Here is a 25,498-nt window from a genome sequence, read left to right as displayed (position 1 = left end):
GTGCTGCTAACAGAAATGCCATGTAGATATAAGTGAAAAGCTTAAACTCTTTACACTAGAACATTGTTTGGCTGTTATTACAAAATGTCTATATCGTGATTTAACAGTTAATAGGTAAAGTATCTAAGACACCTGGAGACTAAATGCGATAATTTTTTAAGTTGTGAAACTAGATCCAACGTTTTCTCATTTTGTCCACACAATTCTTTTAATTCCAGTTAAAAGAATTGTGTGGACAAAATGAGAAAACGTTTATTTTGTCATCTCATATGTTTGCTCTATTCTTGTATCAAAAATTGAAATACCTTTTATAGGTATCTATTTCCCTGTCATATCTCATAAATAATTCTTATCAAGGTGTGCTTCAATTCAAACTCTTTCTATGAGTCAGCTTACTAAAAGGAATAACAGGTATGTGGTATGTGTTATATTACTTCAATTCTCCTCTCTCACATCAATCTATATCCTGCTGTCTCTACCCCAAATCTGATATAAACCTGGGCCATCATAATTCAGGCCAAAGGGACAAATATCTATACATTCTTTAAAAGCGTAGACTAAGAATCCATATCAAATTTGCCACGAGTGATACAAAAACCTCAAACTTATTTTTCCAAAACAAATTATTTCTTTAAGAAAATATGATAAAGCAATTCACAAATAAGTTACAAAATAGTTGAAACATCTTCATTCTCATCATTCTGAATGTATTTCCCTTAACATATTCATGGAAGTTACCTATCACCCAAGTTATACCAAAAAGTATGAAAGAGAAGATTTTGGGTGTTGGGGGGTGCATAGAGTTTGTTCATTGAGGTAACTTACATAAACAATATAAAATGTACATCCTATATTTTATCACTGAGAAAATAACATATGAGCCAAGAATATATTTCTTTACATTTTTAGATTCACTAGCATTGAAAATTTCAAGGTTTATTTTGACTAGTGTCTGGCTTTCTAATTGACAAGCTAATTAGAAGGGTATGCTAGACTACTTGTCCATACCGAGTTCAGTGTGCAGCTGTCCTGGGGGAAAGACATACAAGTGAACTTGTTGACACTTGAAATTAAGCAGCACTCACCCGAAAAACTGTCATTTCTTCCAGCAGAACTTCTTCTAAATCATGCCAAGTCTCCTTAGGAATTGAAACTACTTTAAGAACGGTTCCAACATCTTTGAAAAAAGTGGAGGAGAAGAGCATAATTTAACTAGATCTAAATAGAGTTTAGAGTTAATGAATGGAATCAGTATTTGACCAGAAAGAACATTTTAATCTCAGCCTTTCTTTTAATTTGTATTTTTGCAGCATTATTAAAATATGTATTCAAATGTATTTCATGTAACTATATTAACTATAAACATAGCTGTGAAATAAAAAGAATTGAATTTTTAGAAATATAGAAAGTTTTGAAGATGATTTTATCCTGAACTTGCATAATTAAAAATATGTAATAATCACTAAGTTGGATGAATTATTTTTATTATTTTTAATCTCAATCGTCAGATTTCTCAGAAAAAAAACTAAAAATAATATCAGTTTTGATATTACAAGTTTTTCCACTTTTGTTATGAAATCAAGAACTACTATGAAAATTTAATGTAGATGTCAAATGCAAGGAATGTTGTGAAGCAACAGAAAAAAGTACAGTAGTTAGAGCTTCACAGGCTGCAAACCTTTAGTACTTAGAAAACCCTAAAGACAGCTCAGTGACTATTAAGTGATGAAGGACAATGACCTGATTTCTCAAAATAAACACCTTAGGTTACTTATTATAGTGGTTTTTTTTTTTTTTTCCTAATAATTGGTTAATCAGTTTTGGTTAGCATATTGATTAATCAAGTTTAGAGTACTAAAGACATTTAAAATTCAGGAGCATAAATCACAAAAACCTGTTAAACTGAATACATTTTATAGAGATGTCAAGCATTATTTATTCTAATTTCTATTGTTAAAATAGAGAAGTTGTTTTAATGACAAGAGCTGTCATTTTCACTCTAAGTTTGTTTAGAAAGACATTGATTTTCCAGTTTTTATAGACATGTTTCTACTCCTTGATAGAACAAAGAACAGGGCTTTATTAAATTAAGAAATAAAATTGACTCTTCAACATTCTAATTATGGTCAGCTGATCAATTATTTTTAGCTTCAATTGCTCATTTTAATCGAATTTAGTGGACTCATTATTTGAGAAGAAAATCTTGCCCATAAAGAGTAAGTTACACCAGGAAAATAATTCAGCATATTCATATCATTGATAACCATTTTTAGGGAATCAAGATGATGTGCCATGGGAGATTTAAAAAGATCACTAGGTGTATCCCTTGTAAAGTTAAAAAAAAGCCCTCTTTTAAGAGGATCCTTCTATGTTTATAGGACCTTAGACTACTCATAACAACAAGGATTAAAGGTAAATTAGGTTAATCTACTCATTGCCTCTGACAGGTCTCCAGTATCCAAACATAACTTTATCTGTGTTCCAGATCAAGTTTTACTGAGTAGTATTTCAAACAATTTCACACAAATTGAATCATATTACTCAACTAGGATCAATACACTATGATGTGCTACTTAGTTAAAAGATAAAATTACTGTAATCAATTTACTTTGCTGACAGATGACCCTGGTCTGTGCTGACCGATAGCCATTCACACCATCAGACATTCAACATGCTCATGAAATTGGTTCCTTTAAGGACAATTTGTGTCCAAGAGGAATTAAAACTCATGATTGGGTTTCTCTGGTCAAATAGCTGGAAGCAAGCTTTTGTTGCACTGACAATGAGTGAGAGACTTCTCAATGTGTTAAAGCCAGAGGTGAAGAAAGAGGCAAGTGTGACATTAGTGAACAAACTTAATTACTCCATAGAGAGCTCTATTATAAATGATAGACATTAAATGATAAACTAATATTTATTGAAGAGAAATCCTATCATTATATCATTTCTGAAAATATTCATAATCAGAAATTAATATTTAATAAATTCATTGACTTTATCAAACAGTCTCAGTGAGATTCTTCTATTTGATTGAGAAACTTTCTCACTCGTAAAAGTAGACTGTAATATATCATTCAGAACCTGACACTGTTACACTTGATAACATAAGTTATTTCACAATTTCATTATAAAACTTTAAGTCTTTACATCACTTACTGCACAGTTGCCATTCCCCTGTAGTTAATGCAATTTTTTCTGTTTCTCTTCAAGGGAAAATAAATGTTATTATACAAGGTTTCAGTGGAGCACTCACTCTGTTTCCCATTGATTTATGTCAGTTAACAATGCTAATGGAAACTAGAAATTTATTACCTTGAAATCTGACCCTAAGTGACAAGTTTCGAATTTGTAACTGGTACTTTCAAAATAGTATTATTAAAGAGAGTAGGGGAAAAATAAAATAATATCTCAAAATAAGAAGGGAATGCTTTCTAAAAATATACCTGCAAAAAGTTTGTTTCTAATCATGGAATTAGTACAAATATGTTGTTAAATTTCTATAGAAATGAACCTAAAGTGTACCTGATGATTCCATAGGTCCATTTTGTTACTGTTCTGATGAAGTGCTATGCTTTGTTTTTTCTCATTTTATGCCAAAAGCACTGAACAAATTTTGTTGTCAGATTTTATCTGCTGGAAGGTTTGCACCCTGTGGTAATTTTAGAGTTCAGATAATTTTGCATAAATTTATTCAGAAACCGTTATTGAATGTCGGGAATTTGTATGGTTTGAGCATTTGTTCTAAAAAGCCACTGTCCAGAAAAGAGTTATGAGTCAATTACAGACATCGATTGTTCACCTCATCATTACCTTTACCTGATTACATTTATCAACTCTTGATTGAAAAGGAAACTTAATTTACTATATGTCAACTCGCTTAAAAGATAACACATTATAATGGTAGGATGTTTAGGTTTTCAGTCAGTTATTAGAGGTTAACTGTATCTTGAGAGTGATTATGAAAACTTCCTTCAATTCTTAGGATATTTAATTGGTTAAACTCAGTGGGCTGGAAGAAAATTTAGAGCTGAACTTAAAACACTTACCTGTTCCAATAAACATGACATCATACTGGCCATCTTCTGCATCCACTCTATCCACTACAATTTGTGTAAACTGATAATTCACATCTGTTTTGATCATTATCGGGCGGTTATTAATAGGAAACACCGGATTGTACATGGCTGGATGACTTCTTGCAAACATTATAACATCATCTGGAAGGTCTTTCGTAGAGTCAAATCCACCAAATGTTTTGCTGGGACACTATTAAGATAAAGAGAAGAATGTCTTTTGATTAAAATATAATGAATAGGATTATAAATTTTATAATGATATATGACCAAAATGGTCTAGGAATCTAAACTTGTGATTATTTTTTTTAAGTTAATGAACCAATAAACTAAAAAAAAAAAAAAAAAATTACTCAAATTAGTAGATGTAATATGTACTATATATTTCTTAAATATATCTTACATCTCAGTGGGGTTTAGTTATATCACAATTTCTTACTAAAAATTTCAAATGCATCTAATGAATTCAGTGTATGGGAAGATCTGATGCCTTTACTAGTGGCAACACCATATATTTTATTTATGTGATAGATTAAGTGTTTGAAATAATTAATGGAATATGTTTAAACTACATATAGTTATTAGATTAGAGAAACTCAGAATAATTTTCTTGGATACATTTGATTTTTATTGTATGGCAAATGCTAAAATACAAATAGCCGATATAAACTATTCTTTATTGCTTATTTCTGGCAAAACCCTGAAAAAGAACCACAAGAATTACCAAAAGTACTGTCTCTGGAGAGGTGCTGTTCAAAGTGTTTAACAATGTGCATGGCATGGAAACTGACCAATCAGAATGGACCAAGTAGAACAGATGATGGCCATAGAGAGCCAGAAAAGATGCACTGCAGTACACTGGCAAGATATCATCTCTAGCTATAAATGCTTCACATAAGGCAATAAAACAAAAACGAGGAAATTCAGATTTCACTGTCTCTTTTCATTCCACATAATTATGTGGTACAGCATTCTGACTACAGTATCTCTAGTCTCTTGCTTTTTGTCTTACAATTAAGTAGTTTCTGCCACTTAATGTAACAGCTTTGGAGTTAAAAAGAATGTAGAGAGGTTCTTACAAGAGGCTTAGAGGAAAAATCAATTGTCTGCACTTACCTTGATATATATCATTAATAATTCATGAGAAATAAAATAAATAAATAAATCTCTTTTGAAATGAGAAGAATATCTATTTATGGATACACATGTATGTATAGGTGTATATATATATATATATATATGTACACACACACACTAATATAATAGTTAAAGGATTTAGAGAATTATGTTTTAAGTAAATTATAAAATTATTTAATGTTATAGAAATACCAAAAGCTATATAATTTCTAGAAGAAACAATTAAACATTTTATGACATTATTTTTATTTTTATTTTTCTACTGCCATTTAAGTATGGCTCACAAAAATTTGAAATGTGTGACTGAAAGTTAAAGTAAGGGATTTATTTATTTCTTATTTTATCCTATAATTTGTGTCATTCTCTTGCCTTATCAGCCTTTTATTTTTGCATCTAGTACTACTCAGCTATAGGTTTTTCTTGAAAAATAAAGAAAATGCCATTCTACTGACACATTGTTTGAAGATCACTTCTCCAGTAGAGCTGATGAAATGACATATTCTCAACTGCCACCTTTTGGGATTAATGAACTCATTCAAGTAAATTTTAATCATGGAATTAGTTAGATGTTATCTCCTGGCAGCCTTTTTCTAATTCCTAGATTAGGCAATATTTTCTGCCTTCTGCTTCTAGCACTTGGTGCATATTACTGACTTAATTTCCCATGTTATAACAACACTCTGTGAATATTGGGTGAGAACACAAGCTCTAGAACCTAACTGTCTGGATTGAATTCTGGCTCCTCTCTGTTGATCAGAGACTTTATTGGTGAAATGGTAGCTGTAACTGGGCCTTTGTGTAGAATATGTATATATGCAATAAATATAAAATGATATAGATAGTGATAGATATCTTAGAACAGGGTCCAACACACCATAATTTCTAATTACTATTATTAATTCTAAAAATATTTTACACATTTTCAGATCAAAAACTTGGTAACTCTAAATAGTAACACAATATCTAGCTCCTTGAAGGAATTCCACCAAGTTTGTTGAAGTAAACCTAGAGAGTCAGCTTATATTCAGAATACAGTGGCATTAATTAGCCATAGAGATATGAACAACCATAGAGATATAAAACTGTCTACCAACAAAATAAAAAACAGTTTACCATTAAGAAAAGGGATATGTCGTGCTTTTTATAAAACCCATTGGACTTCATATGATCAATAGATATTCTATCTTGTTCATTTATTCTTCTGAAAGCCTATTAGTTTTTGTTTTTGTTTTTGTTTTTGTTTTAATCTACAAAACCAGAAGTAATATTTGAAAAATGCAAAATTTTGAATTTGTTCATAAATAAGTTTAGTAAAACAGAAAAAAAAAACATTAAAAGCATCTATGTTTAAGTCTCTTCAATAAGTGGTGCTTGGAAATTAGACAGATATATGCAAAAAAAAACCCAAAAACTGGACCACCTTTTTATGCTGTACACAAGAATAGATTCAAAATGGATTAAAGATTTCAATGTAAGACCTGAAACCATAAAACTTCTAGAAGAAAATGTAGACAATAATCTCATAGATATCACTACTAGTAATTTATTTTCAGACATATCTCCTTGGGCAAGGGAATCAAAAGAAAAAATAAAAAAATGGGACTATATCAAACTAAGAAGTTTTTGCACAGCAAAAAAAGCATCAACCAAATAAAAAGGTAACCGACTGAATAGGAGAAGATATTTGCTTATGATACATCTTATAAGAGGTTAGTATCCAAAATATACACAGAACTCATATAACTTAACAACAAAAACAAACAATTCAATTTAAAAATGGGCAGAAGACACGAACAGATATTTCTTCAAAGAGGAAATACAGATGGACGTACAAAATAGACGTACAAAAAGATGCTCGAGGTCACTAATTATCAGAGAAATGCAAATTAAAACCACAATGAGATATCACCTCACACCTGTCAGAATGGCTATCATCAATAAATCAACAAACAAGTATTGGCGATGTGAAGAAACAGGCACTCTCATATACTCTTGGTGGGATTGCCAATTGGTACAGCCACTATGGAAAAGAGTCTGGAATTTTCTCAAAAAATTAAAAATGGATATACCTTTTGACCCAGCAATCACATTTCTAGGTATTTGCCCAAAGAAAATCAAAACAATAATCACAAAGATCTATGCACCCCTATGTTCATGGCAGCACAGTTTACAATAGTCAAGATATGGAGGCAACCTAAATGCCCATCAACAGACGATTGGATAAAGAAGTTTTGGTTCATATATACAATGGAATATTACTTGGACATTAAAAAAAATGAAATCCTACCATTTGCAATGACATGAATGGACTTAGAAGTTATTATGCTGAGTGAAATAATTCAGTGAAAGATAAATGCCATATAAATTAATTTATATGTGGAATCTAAGGTACAAAAAAAAGAAAAATCAAAAACAGACACACGGATATAGAGGACAATCTGGTAATGGCCAGAGGGGAGGAGTTTAGGGTCTGTAAGAAAGGGGTGAGGGTTAAAGAAGTACACATCAGTAGCTGATAGATGGTTATGGGAATGGGGAGCAGGGCATAGGGAATACAGTCAGCAGTAAAGTAATGGCTAGGTGTAGAGCCAGAGGAGAGAAAAACTACTCAGGGGAATCATTTTATAAACTATATAAATGTCTAACCAATGTACTGCATACTTGAAACTAATAATGAAATTAAAAATTAAAAAAAAAGCATCTATGTCTAAGAAAATCATAGAAAACATAACTTGCTTTGCGGAATAGAAAACTGAAGTGAAAGAAAAATAATGGTTAGACTTCAAATATAAGTTTTTTCATCATATGAAATTATTTCTTTAAATATTCTTAGCATTTAAAAATGTACTTAACTGGATTCTATCCAAATATTGTATTACCTCTGATATAATACTGATAATTTCACTCATTTTCTACCACACTGAAGTCTTTCCTTTTTTAATCCCTACTTTAAATTGCAGATCCAGAGCTGATTTTATTTTTAATTCTGTCCAAATTTTATAAGCCTGAATGTGCCCGGGGTTGCTGGAGGGAAAAGGGAAAGATTGGCGATAGTAGACAGAGTCTGATAAAATATCTAGGTCCTGTTCACATTATGCAATTTTTTTTCACATGTCTTCTCTCCCTACTTCAAGGATGTGTTCTATTCATGGGAAGATAATATCAACTAAAAAAATTGTTTTTCTCCTATTTAATATGTACTCTTTGAGCCTTCTTTAAGATCAGGAAAAAACAAGTCTAGGTGTGCCCTACGAGTTTCGACTTTCCATGAAGGCCATTTTCACTATATTTCACTCAGAAAAGAAAATAAACAAGGTTTCTATTTCTCAAAAATTATAGGTATTAATAACTGGCACGCACTGAACTTAAACACTGATGTTTGTAAATAACATATGTATAAATATGCAATTCCATGGTATCACAGAAGATGTTTGCTTTGCTTTCATTTATAGTCTTAGAATTTTGTTTTACATTATGTGTGTTTAATATCTGTTTTTAGCTGCTTTTAAAACTTTCAGCAGTAATTTATTCATTTTATATTTTAAACACCTAGGCCACTTACAGTTCCAGGTCGTGGGTAGGGGACTCTTCCTTGATAAGGCACCCACTGATAGTTGGGACCATCCCTGTGAGCATATGGACCAAGGAACACTCTTCTCACATCGCTCATGCTATACATACACACAGCTGACCCTTTGAAAATGTTACTAAAAAAGAGAGATAAAACAAAAACAGATTTTCATCTTTACACCATGGCAAGAGAACTGTTGATACTGAGTTCTTAAATTTCAGATATCAATTATCAAATCTAGAACACAAATTCTTAGCAGTCGCAATGAATGTCTGAGACTTTTTTAGTCACATATTTTAACAGTACACAAGAGAATAAATTGTCATTCTTGAAAATAGAAGGCCTGGATGAAAACTGTATTTATTTATAGAATATATATGTTCATATCATACTTAACTTTGATAGAAAAACATATATATTTATGATCTCCTAAAAAGTAATGTTTTATTTCGATATCAATAAAAATAAAAATATAAACTTTGGTGATATTCAAGTCTCATTAATGAAACCAGGGGAATTTTAAATAGGCAAGAATGTTTAAGAACTCATTTTATAAGCTGAAACTGGTACAGAAAATACTCAATGTCAATGGTTTGTTACATTATATTATTATTAACTCCCAAAACATCATAAACATTAGATCAAGTAATTTGCGTGAAGGTATTTAAAATCTTCCCTTCCCAATATAGAAAATCATTTTAAGTTAGTAGTTATTACACCCTAGTCAAAGTGGGGCATTACAGCAATTATCCCCATCATTTTTCTAGACAAGAATCAGATAATTGAAGCAAACTGGAAGTTTGCCATGAGCTGCCACAATTATCCATTTTATTTTTTGCTTATGTAAATACAGCTTGAGGAATGCATTTATACAAGGATATAAAACAGTTGTACACATTTTAAATACAGAATGCTTATCTTTTAACCAATCTTTCCCCATAGAAAATTACATATAAATCAGACCAAATGAAAAACATATGTTCATAAGAGTTTTTTTATTGGGAACTGCAGTATGTAGATAATGCCTAGCAGAGTGCAAGCTTCATAAGGGAAGGAACTAAGCCTGGTTTCTTTTCAGTAACTTCAGTTACATATTGCATGGTACCTGACAAAGTCAATCTCAGTAAATAGTTATAGGATTTCATAACAATATATTTGTAACAGAATAGCAAATTAATACATATTTGATACATCACAGTTTGTAATGTTTATACATCCCTTTTCCATTGTTATATACTTTACTTATCTACTGACAAAATCAGTCATCATTAAAAGACTTGCTTATGATTTATGGTTGTTAAAACTAACTCATGTATAGTGCCAGATGGATATTAGAATAATTGGGGGATCACTTCGTAAATTATATAAATGTCTAACCACTATGCTGTATGCCTGAAACTAATATAAAATAATACTGAAGGTCAACTATAATTAAAAAACAAAAAATTAAAATTAAAAAAAATAAAAGAGAAAGGCTAACTCATATATAGACATTCATCTCACTGAAGTAGAGAGAAGAAATTATTTCACCCATTATGTCAATGATTTTCAAAGTGTGTTTCCTAGACCAAAGCATGGGTATCATCTGGGAATTTGTAAGAAATTCAAATTCTTAAAGCTTGCCCTATTCCGACTGAATCAGAAACTCTGGGAGCAGGGCCAACCAATCTGTATTTTAACATGCTCACCAGGTGATTTGATGCTCAATTGTGATCATTTATAGGTATTGAGGAAGTAGAAGAAATAGATTAAAATATGTTTAATTTGAACTGTTCACATTCTTTAGCTGTCATTCTGTTTTTATACCAAAGGGGAAAAATATTTAGGTATGGGAAACTGCAAATAGTTTTAGTAATATGAGTTTCTTAAATTTGTCAATTTTTAAAATTATTAAGTAAAAATCAACTTATAATGGTTTTAATATTTAAAGAATAAATCAGTGTTGGACATTGCATTTTATCTTTATCTCTATGCTATCGCAGTCCCTTGTAGCACTTTACCTGACTTTTGATTTTAAATTATTTTTCTTTTAAACATTTTATCCATATACGTATATCCTTATTGATGTGCATGTAAATATATGTTTCCTTTAACAGTTCCAAGTAATGTAAAATTTATACAGAATGTAACAGTCAGGAGATGATTGCTGCTTGATTTACAGCAGAGCCTTGGGAGTTGTGGGGACTGGGGAAAGGAAAGGAGCAAAAGGGAAAGGAGAAGGGTGAGGAGAGGGAAAAGGAGGAGAGAAGGAAGGGGAGGGAGAGAGTGAGGAAAGAAGAGGGGATGAAGAAGAAGAGGAGAGGAGATAGGAGAGGGGAGATAAAAAGCTTTGTCGCTCTCAGTTTATATCACTATAAACTTATCAAAACTCAGATTTCCCTTTTTATAATATTCTACATTTCACTCAAAGTTTTTAAGTCAAAGTTATACATAGGATATGCTATACATTTTCTACCATTTTCTTATAGTGATGATATTCATTGCTAAAATTTATTTAGGAAAAATTAAAAAAAACCTTTTTAGGTCTAACTTATTTCAGTCATCCAAGAATGCATGACATCTCAAAGGTTAAGTCAACACTGTTCTTTCAAAAATATATTTTCACAAACCATAGATACTTAGAAAGCATCTGAATGACATGGAGTTTCTATGATAATAAGATAGTAAAAAGTTTTTTACCTGGAAGTTGTAAACACTCCATATACAATTGGATTTTTAGGATCTTTAGAATTCATTAGGAATACATCCTCTGTTTGAAAACAAAATTGAGAAAAGTTGCATTTTTTATGATTACGGCAAAGACTGAACAAATATCCTCTGTAAAACATCATCAGCTACTTACGCAATTCGTCAAAATGAGTGTCAATGCCATTTGGACCTGGCACTGAGCAAATCAGACGAGCTTTGAGGAATGTTGTCCATTTATTTACCAGACTTCTGTGTCCTCCAAAGTCATTCTGAAAGGAGAGAACCCCAGTTTTAGGAACTGTGCATCCAAATGATAATTTCAAATATTTCTCTTATTTTGAGATAGATACAAAATATAATTCCTCATATTTCAAAATGAGGAATAAGGAATTTTAAATGGATAGATACAAATATTTATAATTTTTTATTATATTGTTGATCAAATCTATTCACTGAAATGTTATTCAAGGAAAAACTTACACTGAATTTCCCTTAGTATTAAAATGTCACTTTACCTTTTTCATTCTATTACCACTCTGCAGTGAACAATCTTTACTCGTGTTTGTTTTAATTTGGTTTCAATCTGTCTCTCCTACATATGCATTTCTTGAGACCTTACTCACTTAAGTAGGCTGGTCCCCAGTAGTGAACACACTGTCACATAGTAGACACTGACTAGGTATGTCCTGAATAGAAGAATTAATGCATATCCCATAATCCATGCTGAAAATACGTTACAAACAAAATTGTACTAATATCAGATATTTTATAAGTTTAAACAATTTAAGTAATGCCAATTTTACAAATAGCATGTTGAAAATATTTGCATAACCTTAATAAAGGAAATTTATTCCAGCGAAACATTTTTGAAGAGACCCTTAAAAACTAAAATACTAATTTATATTTTGTTTATGTTATTTTATATACTATAAATAATTTTTTAACCTTTTTAAGTAGTGCTTTTAAATATGACCTATGTTTTGTGAAGGAAAGATTCTCATATACTTCATGTTATTTGTATGTTTGCAGATTGTTAAACTTTTAATTTTCCAGTAAGTCAATATACTAGAGATAAATAATTAGATCATGATTGGGGTAGCAAAGAGGCTAATTCCTTCCCACCCCCAAAACAGAGATTTTTTAAATTTCATATCTTCTTAAAAAGGAAGAAATATATTTTAGGATAATTATTGGATCTGACTTTATGATTTTCTTGAAATGAAAGATGCTTTAATACAGAACAACAATTGGCCTTATTCATATTGCATATATATTGTAGATGAAAAAATAGTACTGTTATTATATCTTCACATATGGAAACTAATTAATCCATATTTATTGAGCAATTTTTACTCTAAAATTATAATGCAATATTATAATCGATTTTATGCCACAAAGTAAATGAATTACTCAGATAAAGTTCAGAGCTTCAACATTATGTGTGTGTTGTGTACATGTATATAGGATGCTATAATAATCAATTTATAAAAAGCATTAGTTTTCTACTTATATTAATATTAGTTATCCTAACAACAAATATTCATTCAAAATTTACACATTATAGAAAAGTATGCTAGGTCTGAGAATACAAGTTTCTCAGGCAATGCAAAAAAAAATATTTCTCTAGATTTTTGCACTAAAATCATTTAATGTAATTATAAAGTAATGCCTCTAACCTCTCTCTACCTGAATGTTTGACTATGAAGAGTTACTCATAAGCAACTGTAATATGTTTTCAATCATTTTTTGCCATTTAAATATTATTTATAGGAATCAGTCCACTCTTTTCACCAGATCTTCATTAAATTAGAAAATAGGTGGAAATAAAAAGAAATAAAATAGCAATTGGACAAAATCACTCAAGTTTTTTTCTTTACTTTACCTTGCATATCTGACCTATTCTAGCATGAGTGGCTTTTCCAGTGTGTTCTCCATCTATTGCATTTTCACGGAAGAAAAAATATACTTTATCATCTTCAGGGTTATCACTCTCTGGGATGAGGTGGGCACTAATAAACCTTGGATCTGAAAGATAAATGATAGGATGTATATTAATTCATAGTTGAATAAATAATAACATTAATTACATTCCATTTTCACTTTCTCTTAATTCTTATTCAATATATTTCAAGAACTAACTTTTCCTAATTCACTTTTTAACTACTTTTGAACCACTCTTTATGCATTTTAAAGTATGTTATGAATCACCTTATATCTCATAAAAATATTCATTGATTTTTTTCAGAAAGTTAGAAGTAAGTGCAGAAATCCTCAGAGTGACCAAATAGTGCAGCGTTTCTGGATATTAAGATATGTTGCAAATTGTAAGTGCTATTGAATGTTACTTTTTGCTGTCACCATTGTTATTCTTCCTTTCAAGCATAAACATAGTTTAAATCAAACTACTAATTAGTCTATTGCAATTTCCAGCAAAAACTGGGTGAGAGAGGGGAGATGAGATCCACATAAAACAACAACAAAAAAACCCAAATCCTCTCATGCTGTTCCCCATCTCAGTAAATGACAAAGTCATTTACTAGGTACTCATGCCCAAAACTCTGGATCCACCCTTGAGTTCTCTCTGGCTCTCACATTTCACCTTCTGTCTACCAACACATCCCTATTTATTACCACTTCTTACCATATGCATTATGACCAGCCTCTCCCAGACTGCCATTGCCAACGATTGTCACTTCCCTCTCTATATTCCCCTATATATTTCCAAATCACTCACAATAAAATATTAATTCTTCCAGTGACCAGAGCCATTTATGATCTGATCCCTGCTTCTTTACATGCCTTTTCTTCTCCATATCCTTACTTCCCTAACTTATTCCTAGACAGCCGTACCAGCCCCAATCTCATTTTCAAACAAGTCAAGAACTCTCAGTCCTGCCCCAGGTCCTTCCTCCCTGTGAAACTTTCTGCCCTCATATATCTAAAGTCTGAATTCCTACTTTTATTCAGGTTTTTGTTCAAATATCACATTGTTGAAGAGATCTTTGTTGACTACTCTATTTAAAGCACTAAAATCCTTACTTCAGGCCAACCCTTATTTATTTTCATACATTATTTGTCTTCTTAACCTTACTGATCACCTACTGTGATGCATCTCTCTCTCTCTCTTTCTCGGTCCTTCTCTATGCATTTAATCTTCATTTGCTTATTATCGTCTCCTTCCCCACCTCGATGGTATATTAGTTCCATGAGAACAAAAACTCAGCATGTTTTTTTGATGCTATGATCCTAGAGTTTAAAACATAGTGAGCATTCAATGAATATCTTTGCAAGGAGGAAAGGAAACAGGAAAAAGTGAAACTGCCTAGATTATGCATAAGGCATATCAGCAGTGTTTAGGGCTCTACTTCAAAAATTACTTTTGTAAATACTTGGATTGATAACTTTGTGGTTTATACAAACTATAAAAACATATACTAGCTTCATGGCTTTAACAAGTAATATACTGGGAAGGTAAGTTTATCTCACGGAAAGCACTTAGGACATTGCAGATATTTACATTCTTACAGTAATCTGCCTTTAGTCCTATGGCATATTATGTTATCAAGTTAATGATGAAATATATACACACAGTTCAGCACCATACTTCAGAGACCAAGAAAGAGTTCAGAATCCTGAAACTAGATTTATCCATGTTATTGAGTCTTAATCTTTACACCTGTGAATAATCATCATTATCTTTTTCCATGATTGTAACCTTCTTTTAACATTTGCTCTGGGACCATGCACTTAATATATTTTGCAGGGCTACACTCCACTAACTTTCTTAGGCAAATTATAAACTCTGTAAGTAATATAAAACATATGAAATACTACTTATTCACATTTAAAGTTTAGTATTCCAGTGGAATAAGATTAGAGGAATAACTTAAAATTTGGAATCACTTAGCATGAAAATTTTTTAAAGATACATCAAATAATACTTTAACTTTAATAATTGTGAAGCTTGTTTGTCTTCATAAACTTCCACTTGTTCCTATATATAAAAATATTTATATATATATATATACATATATGTACATATATATGTTTGTCTCATGAGGAATAATTAGAAAAATAATTAAGGTGGCATTGTAGGAATTATTATGTTACAAGCCAAAGAATTATTATGCCATTGATGAAGTCAGGCTTCTAGAAATGCAGCGTGTGTGTAAAAGTACTCAGTTCAATCACTTGAAACTTTTGTGACCTTTTGACAAGACTCTTACTTCTCAGATCTCTGATGCCTAATTTTCAAATCATGTTTATTTCAAATTGAATTTGATTCATCTCGTCTATTGTAAATAGTTTATATAGAAACAAATATTTTACACTTAAAAAACCTTGGTAAATTTTAACAAATGTATTATATTTTATCATTATGATGATACGGAAAGAAATCACATACTAAGTTTGGGGGATCTCATTATAATACAGCTACAGAATTAAAATAAAAAATAATATATTCTTCTGCTTTAGTAATGGAGCAATGGAGGACAAGCTAGTTTAATATTACCTCCTGAATTGAATAACTCAAAGAATTTCAAATAATTAAAATCCAGTTATCTTTTATTTGATCATAAATACATGTGAGACACCATGTAGAAAACAAAATGAATAATATACAGCCCTTGTTCTCAGAAAGCTATAATGTAGCAAAAGTGATGTTGGAAGGACAAAAATGACAGCAAAGCAAACACTATTTTACATGTATAAATATTCTCTTAACTTGGTGTTTGGGTATGAGAGAAGGCACTAACAAGCATAATGTTTCCCTGTCTAAAATATGTGAGTATAACTATCACCTTACAAATGTAGACTCTAGTGGGAAATAATTCAAGCATTTATCAAGTACATTCATTGCTGAAAGGGTCTTCAATCTTAAACTCTCCTTCAATATCCGATGCTACAGAAATGGAGGATATTTTAGGTGAATTAGCAGTTTGATATAGCTTTAGATACAGCCAAAAAAATAAAATTATACATGGAAAACAAAAGTCAAATTTATTAAAATAGAAAAAAAGAATATCAAAGAAAAGCAATGCCAACTTAGCATAACTTGTCTTCAAAAAAAATTAGGTTATACGTTATACTGGGAAAATATCTATTCTTATTTCAAAATAAAATAGGTCTCTAGTTGATCCCTTCTAAAAATTTTTTAAAATCTATTTGTCTGCTAATATTTCAAATTTAGAAATCCTTCTCTTTGGTCAACACCTCTCCTCACTACTAATTTTCTACTTCTTTACTACCCCCAAAATTTTGCTTTCCCTTTCCTTGTGATACTGTGTTCTCTTACCTCGTCTCTTATTCTCTCAGTGTATTCCTCTCCTCATTGGTGAATTTCCCTCTTTATCCAATCAGAACATGGGAATCAATCATTCTAATTGTCTTCCTTACCATCCTAGAAACCTCTTGGTTTCTTGCCTTACAAAACCCAAGAACTTTCTTCCCTTTGCTCCTATAACTAAACAAGGATGAAAAAAAGATCATATAATCATAGTAAGTGAATATGTTATAAATTCAAGCTATTTATCTAAATAAGAACTCTGGTATCTCTAGGGAATTATTTTACTTCCGATAGATTTATTATCAATAACTTTTTAAAATAATTCTGATTGTCTTCAAACCAACTAATGTACTACCGTCTCTCACTTTACTTTCCAAAGATGGACTTGATATTTGCTATGTTGTTAAGACCAAGGCCATTTAGTGAGAACTTCTTCCTTTTCCTTTCTTTACACTGTACTCCTCAATTTTTCTTTTCTTCCTTTCTTTGGAGAAATGGTTTATCTTCATTCAAGTCTAAGGCCTCTCTCTATTTGCTCTCAGTCCAATAATCTACAGAATACTGTTCTAATAGCAATCTCTATTCTTCATGCTGTCGCTAACCATTTTTATTTTAACTTATGAAACATTTCCTGAGCACTCACTCTGTGCTTTGGAATGTAGAAGATTAGGAGATATTATAGTGAAAACTGTTACTGTCTGTGAGAGAATACCAACAATTAAACTGCGCGCGCACACACACACACACACAATAAGAGTTTGGAAAGAATTCAGTGGGGAATAGAAGGGACAATTAATCTTGCCTCGAAGGAATTAAGGAAAGTTTTTCTCAGAAGATATGGCATATATTTCAAGACTCGAAGAAAAACCAGGAGTGTTCCAGGTAGGAGGAGCACATGTACAGTCACAGAAACAGAGAATGTTGTGCACACTGAGAATGGTCAGTGAAGACAGAAGCAGTTAGAGATGATGAGAGAAAGTTAAGCAGAGGCCAGAATAGAAAGAAAGTGTTGCTCAGGAATTTATTGTACTAATGGCTATGAGGGAAACCATTAACGTGTTTAAAACCTAGTAATGCCGTTATCATATATTTATTTTAAGAACATCATTATCGTTGCTGTAGAGAAAAAAGTTATAGTGAGACACAAATGAAGGCAGAAAGACCAGTCCGTAGGCTGGTGAGAAATGATGGTGATCTTGACCTGTATAAAGAAGGAGATATATGTAGAGATTATTTGAAAGCAGAATTGATGGATAACGTTCACTGATAATATGCTGAATTTAAAGAGTAGTGAGAAAAATCATGGAAAAATTAAACAAATCTGATTTAAGCAACAAGTTAGATAGGAATCATTTACTGAGATAGGGGACACTTGAGGAAGGATAGATATGAGAGTAGAGAAGAAAGATGAGCTCAAAATTAAAAAATTTTGACTAAAATTTTCTACCTAGACATCTCACTGAAACTTTTATTCATCATACTAGGCAAAGAACTTACTAGCTTCTCTTTTATAACTGCTTCTGCTCCTACCTTTCTGTTTTGGTTAATCTCAACATCAATGCCTAGATATAATATTGTATTTAACCTTAAATTGCCTCCATCTCCTGCAGGACTTCTGCTTTGTACTCTAAATTTATTATCAATCTTATTCCTGTTATCATTTTCACTCCCTTTCCCTGTTTTATGGTCTTAATGTTGCCAGCACAATTCATGTTCTTTTTAATTTACAGTTATATTTTTGGAATCATCTAACTTGTCTTCTACACATATTATCTATTTCTTCTGAGGCATCCATACAGTGTTAAAGAAATAAGTATAATCGCATTTATTTATATTTTCTAAAACAGATTTTAGATGTTATAAGATATGACAAAGCAGCATAAATTAAGATGTGCCAGCAGAAAGAAAAATAAGGCTGTTATTACTCTAAGCCAGAAAGCAGACTAAAAGCAGTTACTACATTCATCAATATACATACTCAAGAAGGGCCAGGATATCAGCTCCAAGATTTCCAGCACAAAAGGAAGATGGGAAACCTTGTCAGTTGCGTTATTCACAGTGTCTCTAATACAGAAAATAAACTAGGAGCAATCAGTGTCATCCAATCAGTATCACAAATGAATCTTGACTTATCCTTCCAGCAAAACTAACCACTGTGTCCTCGTTAAGTCCCTAATAAACCTGCTTACCATTCTAGAAAACACCATCTCTACTATCTTCATAAGCATGTAGTTTATATAACACAAAAGGAAGTTTGCTTCTACCTCTCATAACATTAATTGTTTTTCTGTTATCCTTATTTTCATTTTTGTTATGACAGGCATTTGTCCTATATTCCTCCCTCTCTTGCATTCAGCTTCTACATATAACCAAGTATTCCCCTAAGCACATTTGAATCTGTCCCACTGTAACTACCCAAATGTAGGCCCTTATCTCTTCTCTCCTGGCAGTCATATGCAAACTGTTTTTCCATCCTCTGGCTTCACCTTCTCTTAACCATCTTGTACTGTCTATCACCTTTTAAAACACAAACCATTCCCTGGCACCTGGTGCGTATTCCTCAATTAGAATTCATAAAACTATTTTAATCACTTGTCTTCTTCCTCCTTTCTCCTTGAAAGCAGATCTTATTTTTCCCTATTTCTTCCATGCTGAGCACAATTTCTGAAAGAAAGCATTGCTCCTAAGAAGTAAATGAATTAAGATCCCCTAAACTGAAATGTGTAGTATTTTTTTTTATTCTGTGACTTTTTTTCCCTAAATTTATTTTTCAATTACAGTTGACATATAATATTATATTAGTTTTAGGTGCACAACATAGTGATTAGACATTTATATAACTCACAAAGTGATTCCCCCAATAAGTCTAGTACCCATCTGACACCATACATAGGGATTACAATACTATTGACTATATTCCCTCTTCTGTACTTTACATCCACATAACTATTTTTATAACTGGCAATTTGTATAGTATTTTTTCTTAAGAAAGAATCTCATTTTTTTGCTTTTTGGCATAGTTTATTAAAGCTTCTGGGATGAATAGAGCTCGCCATAGGCTCAACAATGTTTAGGTTTCTGGTTAAAGAAATGCTTAGACATGTTTCTTTAAATTGCAATTAGTTTTAAGAGTTATTACACAATAGCAGATTGTCAAGCATTCTTCTGAAATTTTATAAATGTTCTTTTAACCTCAAAGAAGTTTTTCTTTTCTTGATCATATCCTTTTGTTTTAGACAATTAATCAGTAAAATTAATTATCTGTTTGCTATTTTTTTCAAAATTAGATTCCATCAACAAAAATAAAGTAACAGAAAGCATGTTTCTCCATTTTATGAAGGGAAAAACAATGCATATGTTGGAGGTCAGAGATTAGCATTGTCCTGAAAAACTACTACAAGCAATTCAATAACTTGCCTTGTCATCCAAAACTCCCTATGAAAATGTTTTACTAAAATTCCTTCAGATTGACCTACTTGATTCATTCTCCTTAGGAACCTAAGAAATTTCATGGTATTCACAAAGGAAGCTATTTTTCTTCCATTTACTCCCACTGAATGGCGAGCTAAAATGAAAAAACCCAAGCCCACTTGTTCCTTTATCTTTTAAAGTTATGTCTGCAGACTATTAAAGTAGAAAATGCTTGTTTCCAGTCTCCAGATACATATTCCTGATTTCAATGTGGCCAAGTTATTGAAATTAATAGATATACATATATAAATATTTTCATAATGTAAACAGTTACAATGCCCCTAGGTACCTTGCCACATTGCAATATTCTCTACTCTGTAAAATTCACAAAATTCCAAGTGACAATAATTTAACAAAATCTTTGAGCTTATTCAATTTGAAAATGTTTCTTGCGATGTGAAGCAGGAAGTCAATGTGGATGTATAGTCAAAGCTGAACATCAAAAGAAAGTGGCAAAATCCATTTAAGCAAGATCAAAGCTCATTAATCTCACCAGCACAAAACTGCAATGTAAACACTGTGAAAGGTAAATAGAGTTGGAAAGGATTCTCTCATCTGGATAGCTTAAATGGTATGCCTTTGGGGAAGAAACTTTGTCTTTACAGGTACTGTCGTACTTTTGCAATGCCCTGAACACATGGTAGAAGCTGAACAAATAATCATACTGTTATTAATCTTGCTATCATGTGAAGCATGGAATCTTTAGTCATGATAATAGCAATAAACACTGAGTAAATACACTTCTCTTTTCTTTCCCCCTTTATCTCCTTTACCACCCCCTTGACATTCTTTCCCGCCTCATCCCACAGATGGCATTTCTTGCAAAATTCACGTTTGGGCACCACCTGCCACTTGTAACAGTACCACTCTGTTGAAATATTTTTAGCAGCTGCAAATTAAACTGTCCTTCAGGTGCAATCTCACACTTAATGAAAATGACACCTTGGCATAGGACAGGAGGCTGCCTTTATGATTCATTTGGCAACCTGAGCTTATTTAAATAATGAACACATTTTGCTGCTCTCAGCCTTAGGATCAATCTGAATCTTTAGTACAGCAGCAACATTTTGACCAGCATTTGGCTGGAGCTATCCCTTCCACAAACAAACCCCCAAATAACAAAAACGTAAAACTAAAATTGCAGATTTTTTTCTTCTGAAAATGAATTAAATTTACAGGATGATTAGTTAAGGCTTTTGAGGTCTCTATCAATTTAAAAGTTAGGACATATATTGGTTTTCTAAGATATAAATTATACATAGTTCATTAGAATAGAGGATGGAATTAATGATTATAAACTCTCTTGTGCAACTGCTACACAGACTAGTTAGTTTCACACTGTGAAACAGTCAATACACTTGGAAGCATGTTAAGAGGAACATAAACCCACGGTAAAAACAACCCAAATTACTTGTCTCTGGATCATTTGTGACACCATTTATGAGAGCAAAAGAAAAGCTTGAAAATTTATATAGTTCATAAAATATAAATACATACTCTTATTTTCTTCACACTAAAGGTGATCCTACTGATGTTTTGACTATTTATGAAAGAAAATTCTTATTAAATATATATCTTCAATTACCAAAAAATTATTCCTTCACTGTACATATATAAAAACTATTTTGTGAAAGCAGTCAGAAAACTGAGTAGAAATTAAATCTTTTTCCACTAGATTTGTAATTTCAAAAAATTAATCGTGTCAACTAGTCTCAGTTTCCTTATCTGTCAGAAAATATGTATCTGAGAGGTACTTGGAGAATTGCATTAAAGAATATACATACATCTACATCTACAGACATACGTTTTCCTTCTTTCCTTCTTCCTTCCTCCCTCTCTCTCTCTCCCTGCCTTCTTTCTTTTTTCTTTTTCTCTTTCTTTCTTTCTCTCTCTCTCTCCTTCCTTCCTTCCTTCTTTCCTTCCTTCCTTCTTTCCTTCCTTCCTTCTTTCCTTCCTTCCTTCTTTCCTTCCTTCCTTCTTTCCTTCCTTCCTTCTTTCCTTCCTTCCTTCTTTCCTTCCTTCCTTCTTTCCTTCCTTCCTTCTTTCCTTCCTTCCTTCTTTCCTTCCTTCCTTCTTTCCTTCCTTCCTTCTTTCCTTCCTTCCTTCTTTCCTTCCTTCCTTCTTTCCTTCCTTCCTTCTTTCCTTCCTTCCTTCTTTCCTTCCTTCCTTCCCTCCTGCCTTCCTTCCTTCCTTCCTTTCACCTATCTACCTATGTTAGCATATCATAGGCCTTCAAAATTTCTAGCTATTATTATAACAGTTTATAAAACTTAGAGAAATATTCTATATAAATATATGTTTAAAAGTTAATGGTAAAATAAACTTAAATTGCTAATGAAAGCGAGTTGAATCAAAAGCCAGCTCACAAGGAAGCTATAAACCCGTTAAAGACAACTGAGAAGAACAAATTTAAATTAAGTGAATTGTAAAATTCTATTTTAAAAAATTAAAAAAATATTTCCAATATCACAGCTTCAGGCTTCGAAATATATCCAAGCTAACTGGTAGAGAAATTGGTGATGGGGAAAAATTAGCACTAGACGACCGCCAGCACACCAGGATGACAGCCACTGTGACTGGTTTCTTCCTGTTTCAGCTTTGCTGCAACATAAGGGGAAAAAAAAGTGTCTAAAATCAAAAGTCCATGAATGGGAACTTCCAGCACATTGGATATGTAGGGAATGCAGCATAAGGTCATCTCACATTCTTAGCTAACAGCCTAAGCAGAGTAGATAGATCATTTTTGACTGTGGAATAGAAAAACTTCTGGCTGCCAAGGAACAGGCCTGGAAAAACTTTTGATGCTTAGCTGGCTGGAAAACTATGAACAGCCTAAGGGATCGTTTAACCCACAGAAAAGTTCGAGGTGAGTCACATCAGGAAGGAGAGAAGGGCTGATTAAGATGGAAGAGAAGCATGAATGGTAAGTGAAAATAATAAGTACTATTTATTGTGCTCCTTTTCATGTACTTTTTATACATCATTTTATCCCACCCTCATCCCAGGAAGAAACCCTGAAAAGAAGACCCAGCAAATGCCCCAAGAGCAAACTAGCACACAAATGAGAGTTAAGTTCTTCTAACTGCATTATGCAGCAGCAAATATTTGCACCTACATATTTTGTACTGTGTCTCTAAGCTGCATATGCTTATATTCATAATTTGGTCTTTTTGTTTATTATTTTAATAAGGAAGTCAGTTTTTAACATTTATAAAAAAATAATGGAAAAGCTTGCTATTTTCAAACCACTACAGAGTAAGATTATTTGAACTAAACGGTGATATTCAAATCAAACTTTCCACAGTTTCTCTCAACTGAAAGCAAATCATTGAAGAGGAAGTAAAAAGCCTTTGGGATATTGGACTTATAAGAAGAAACATACAAAGTGATCACAAACATTGCTGTGAAGTGTGATGCCTCCAACTCTATATATCAAACCAAATTAACGACCTTATGGTGTTCCTTATTTAATCTCGCAGTCGAAGAGAAAACATTTTTCCACTTTCATCTTTTCAGTTTTATTTCCCATATCTACTTAGTTGGCACTTCCTACCAATTCTTCCTCTAATAAATTGTTGAGTGTAATTTTTCCTTTATTTATTTTGTCCTAATTAAAGTTCTCTCATCTCTCTCCTAAAGTATCGGTTTGTCTTAAAAGAGCCACCTGCTTTAAATCATTCCTCCAGATCAAGACTTCACAATTTTGCCACTGGGAAATTTTAAATACACACTCAATTTTATTGATATTTTTCCAAAGGCTAAATAATTTATTTATTTAATATATTTTCAGTTGGTATACAATAATATATTAATTTCAAGTGTACAATATGGTGATTTGACATTTATAAATTCAAACTCCTTTAAAAAGTATTCAAGGTCTTCACTTCCAGTCCCCGTATTTAATTCTAGGCTCACCTCCTTGTATTTCCTCATGAATCCTCCATCTTAGCACTTTCTAGCTCTAGAACTTTCATTCTTAAATGTCTTTACTTATGGAAATCTCTATGAAGAATCATGCCAATTTATCAAGACCTTTTTCAAATACCTTCCAAAAATATTTCCTTTAAATTCTTGAGGTAGAAACTTGTTTCCTGGGTTTCTATAATATTTTGTTTATATTTCAATTAGAGTAGATATACCTCCCCACCTGCCCTAGATTATTCTTTATAGTGATACAGTATTTCTTCACAAGTTCTCTTGAGGCAGGGTTTTGTCATTCATCTTAGAATGCTCTCTACTTAGGATACTATATTTCACTTTAAGACACTGCTAACTTGTATTCAAGTGAACAATATTCTATTTATACTTTGTCTTATGATTTGTAAACTGCTTTTACATAGATAATGGTAGTGTAACTGCTCAGAGGCTAAGGGCTGTCACGGTATTCAGCTTAGCTCTACTAATTATTACCTGTGTGACTGTAAGCAAATTATTTAACATATCTGTGTCTAATGTTTTCATCATAAGGTGAGAATATGGTGATATTATAAGGATCAAATGACAATGGAGTTAATACACATAGACTTAAAACAACATGCTATCATGAAATATGAACTGTCTTTATTGTTAATGCATGGTTGATTACCTCTGATTTATTGTTTAGCCTTGTACTGTTCACCAGAAATCACTTAAGTCAACAAAAAGCAAATATCCTTTTTAAATATAGGAGTTGAAAATAAAAGGCAGAAACGAAGAGCAAATTGAGAGCTCCTTTTTTGTATCGGAAAGCCATAATGAAAGAAGATCAAAATGAGTCAGGAACTAAAAAGAGCAGCAGCAATATTGTTCTCTATACGGACTTAGACAAAGACACACGGGTTTAAAAGATTCAAGAAGAGGCTTCGCTCTCAATGCTGGAGCATGAATAGCTATAGTCTTGTTAAGCAAAAATAAATGTGCTGTGACATTTATAGGAGTTTCTTTGAATTCTCTGTCAACAAATTAGTTTATATCATAATTGTACTGAGCACCTTTGCAATATCTAAAATTAATATTTTTTTAATTTTAAATTTTTTTAATTAAAATTATTGGGGTAACATTGGTTAATAAAATCAAGTAAGCCTCAAGTTTACAATTCAAAAATATGTCATATATATTGTATTGTTTGTTCACCACCCAAAGTTAAATTTCCTTCCATCACCAAATATTTGACTCCAAATTATTACTGTTTTTAATTATATTAAATATAACTACATGTGTATATAGTCATTATGAATAATTAAAATTTATTTTGGCTGTTAAATAAAAGAATAAAAAAGTAGAGAAAGTAAA

The 25,498-nt window shown here is 31.8% G+C and overlaps 1 protein-coding gene across 1 annotated transcript in view; it reads right to left on the bottom strand.

The window, feature by feature from the left end:
- Positions 1-25,498, bottom strand: part of SEMA3A (semaphorin 3A) — a 194,634-nt gene that overhangs the window by 27,112 nt on the left and 142,024 nt on the right. Inside the window, exons 7-12 of the mRNA XM_006925734.3 lie at positions 13,352-13,494; positions 11,624-11,738; positions 11,461-11,530; positions 8,773-8,917; positions 4,047-4,266; positions 1,086-1,177 (exon numbers count right to left, since the gene is read on the bottom strand). Of these exons, the coding sequence (XP_006925796.1) occupies positions 1,086-1,177; positions 4,047-4,266; positions 8,773-8,917; positions 11,461-11,530; positions 11,624-11,738; positions 13,352-13,494 (785 nt within the window). The remainder of the gene's footprint in view (positions 1-1,085; positions 1,178-4,046; positions 4,267-8,772; positions 8,918-11,460; positions 11,531-11,623; positions 11,739-13,351; positions 13,495-25,498) is intronic.

This window comes from Pteropus alecto, unplaced genomic scaffold, assembly GCF_000325575.1.
Source record: "Pteropus alecto unplaced genomic scaffold, ASM32557v1 scaffold69, whole genome shotgun sequence".
In the NCBI taxonomy this organism is placed as follows: Eukaryota; Metazoa; Chordata; class Mammalia; order Chiroptera; family Pteropodidae; genus Pteropus; species Pteropus alecto.
This window is presented reverse-complemented; position numbering and strand designations above follow the sequence as displayed.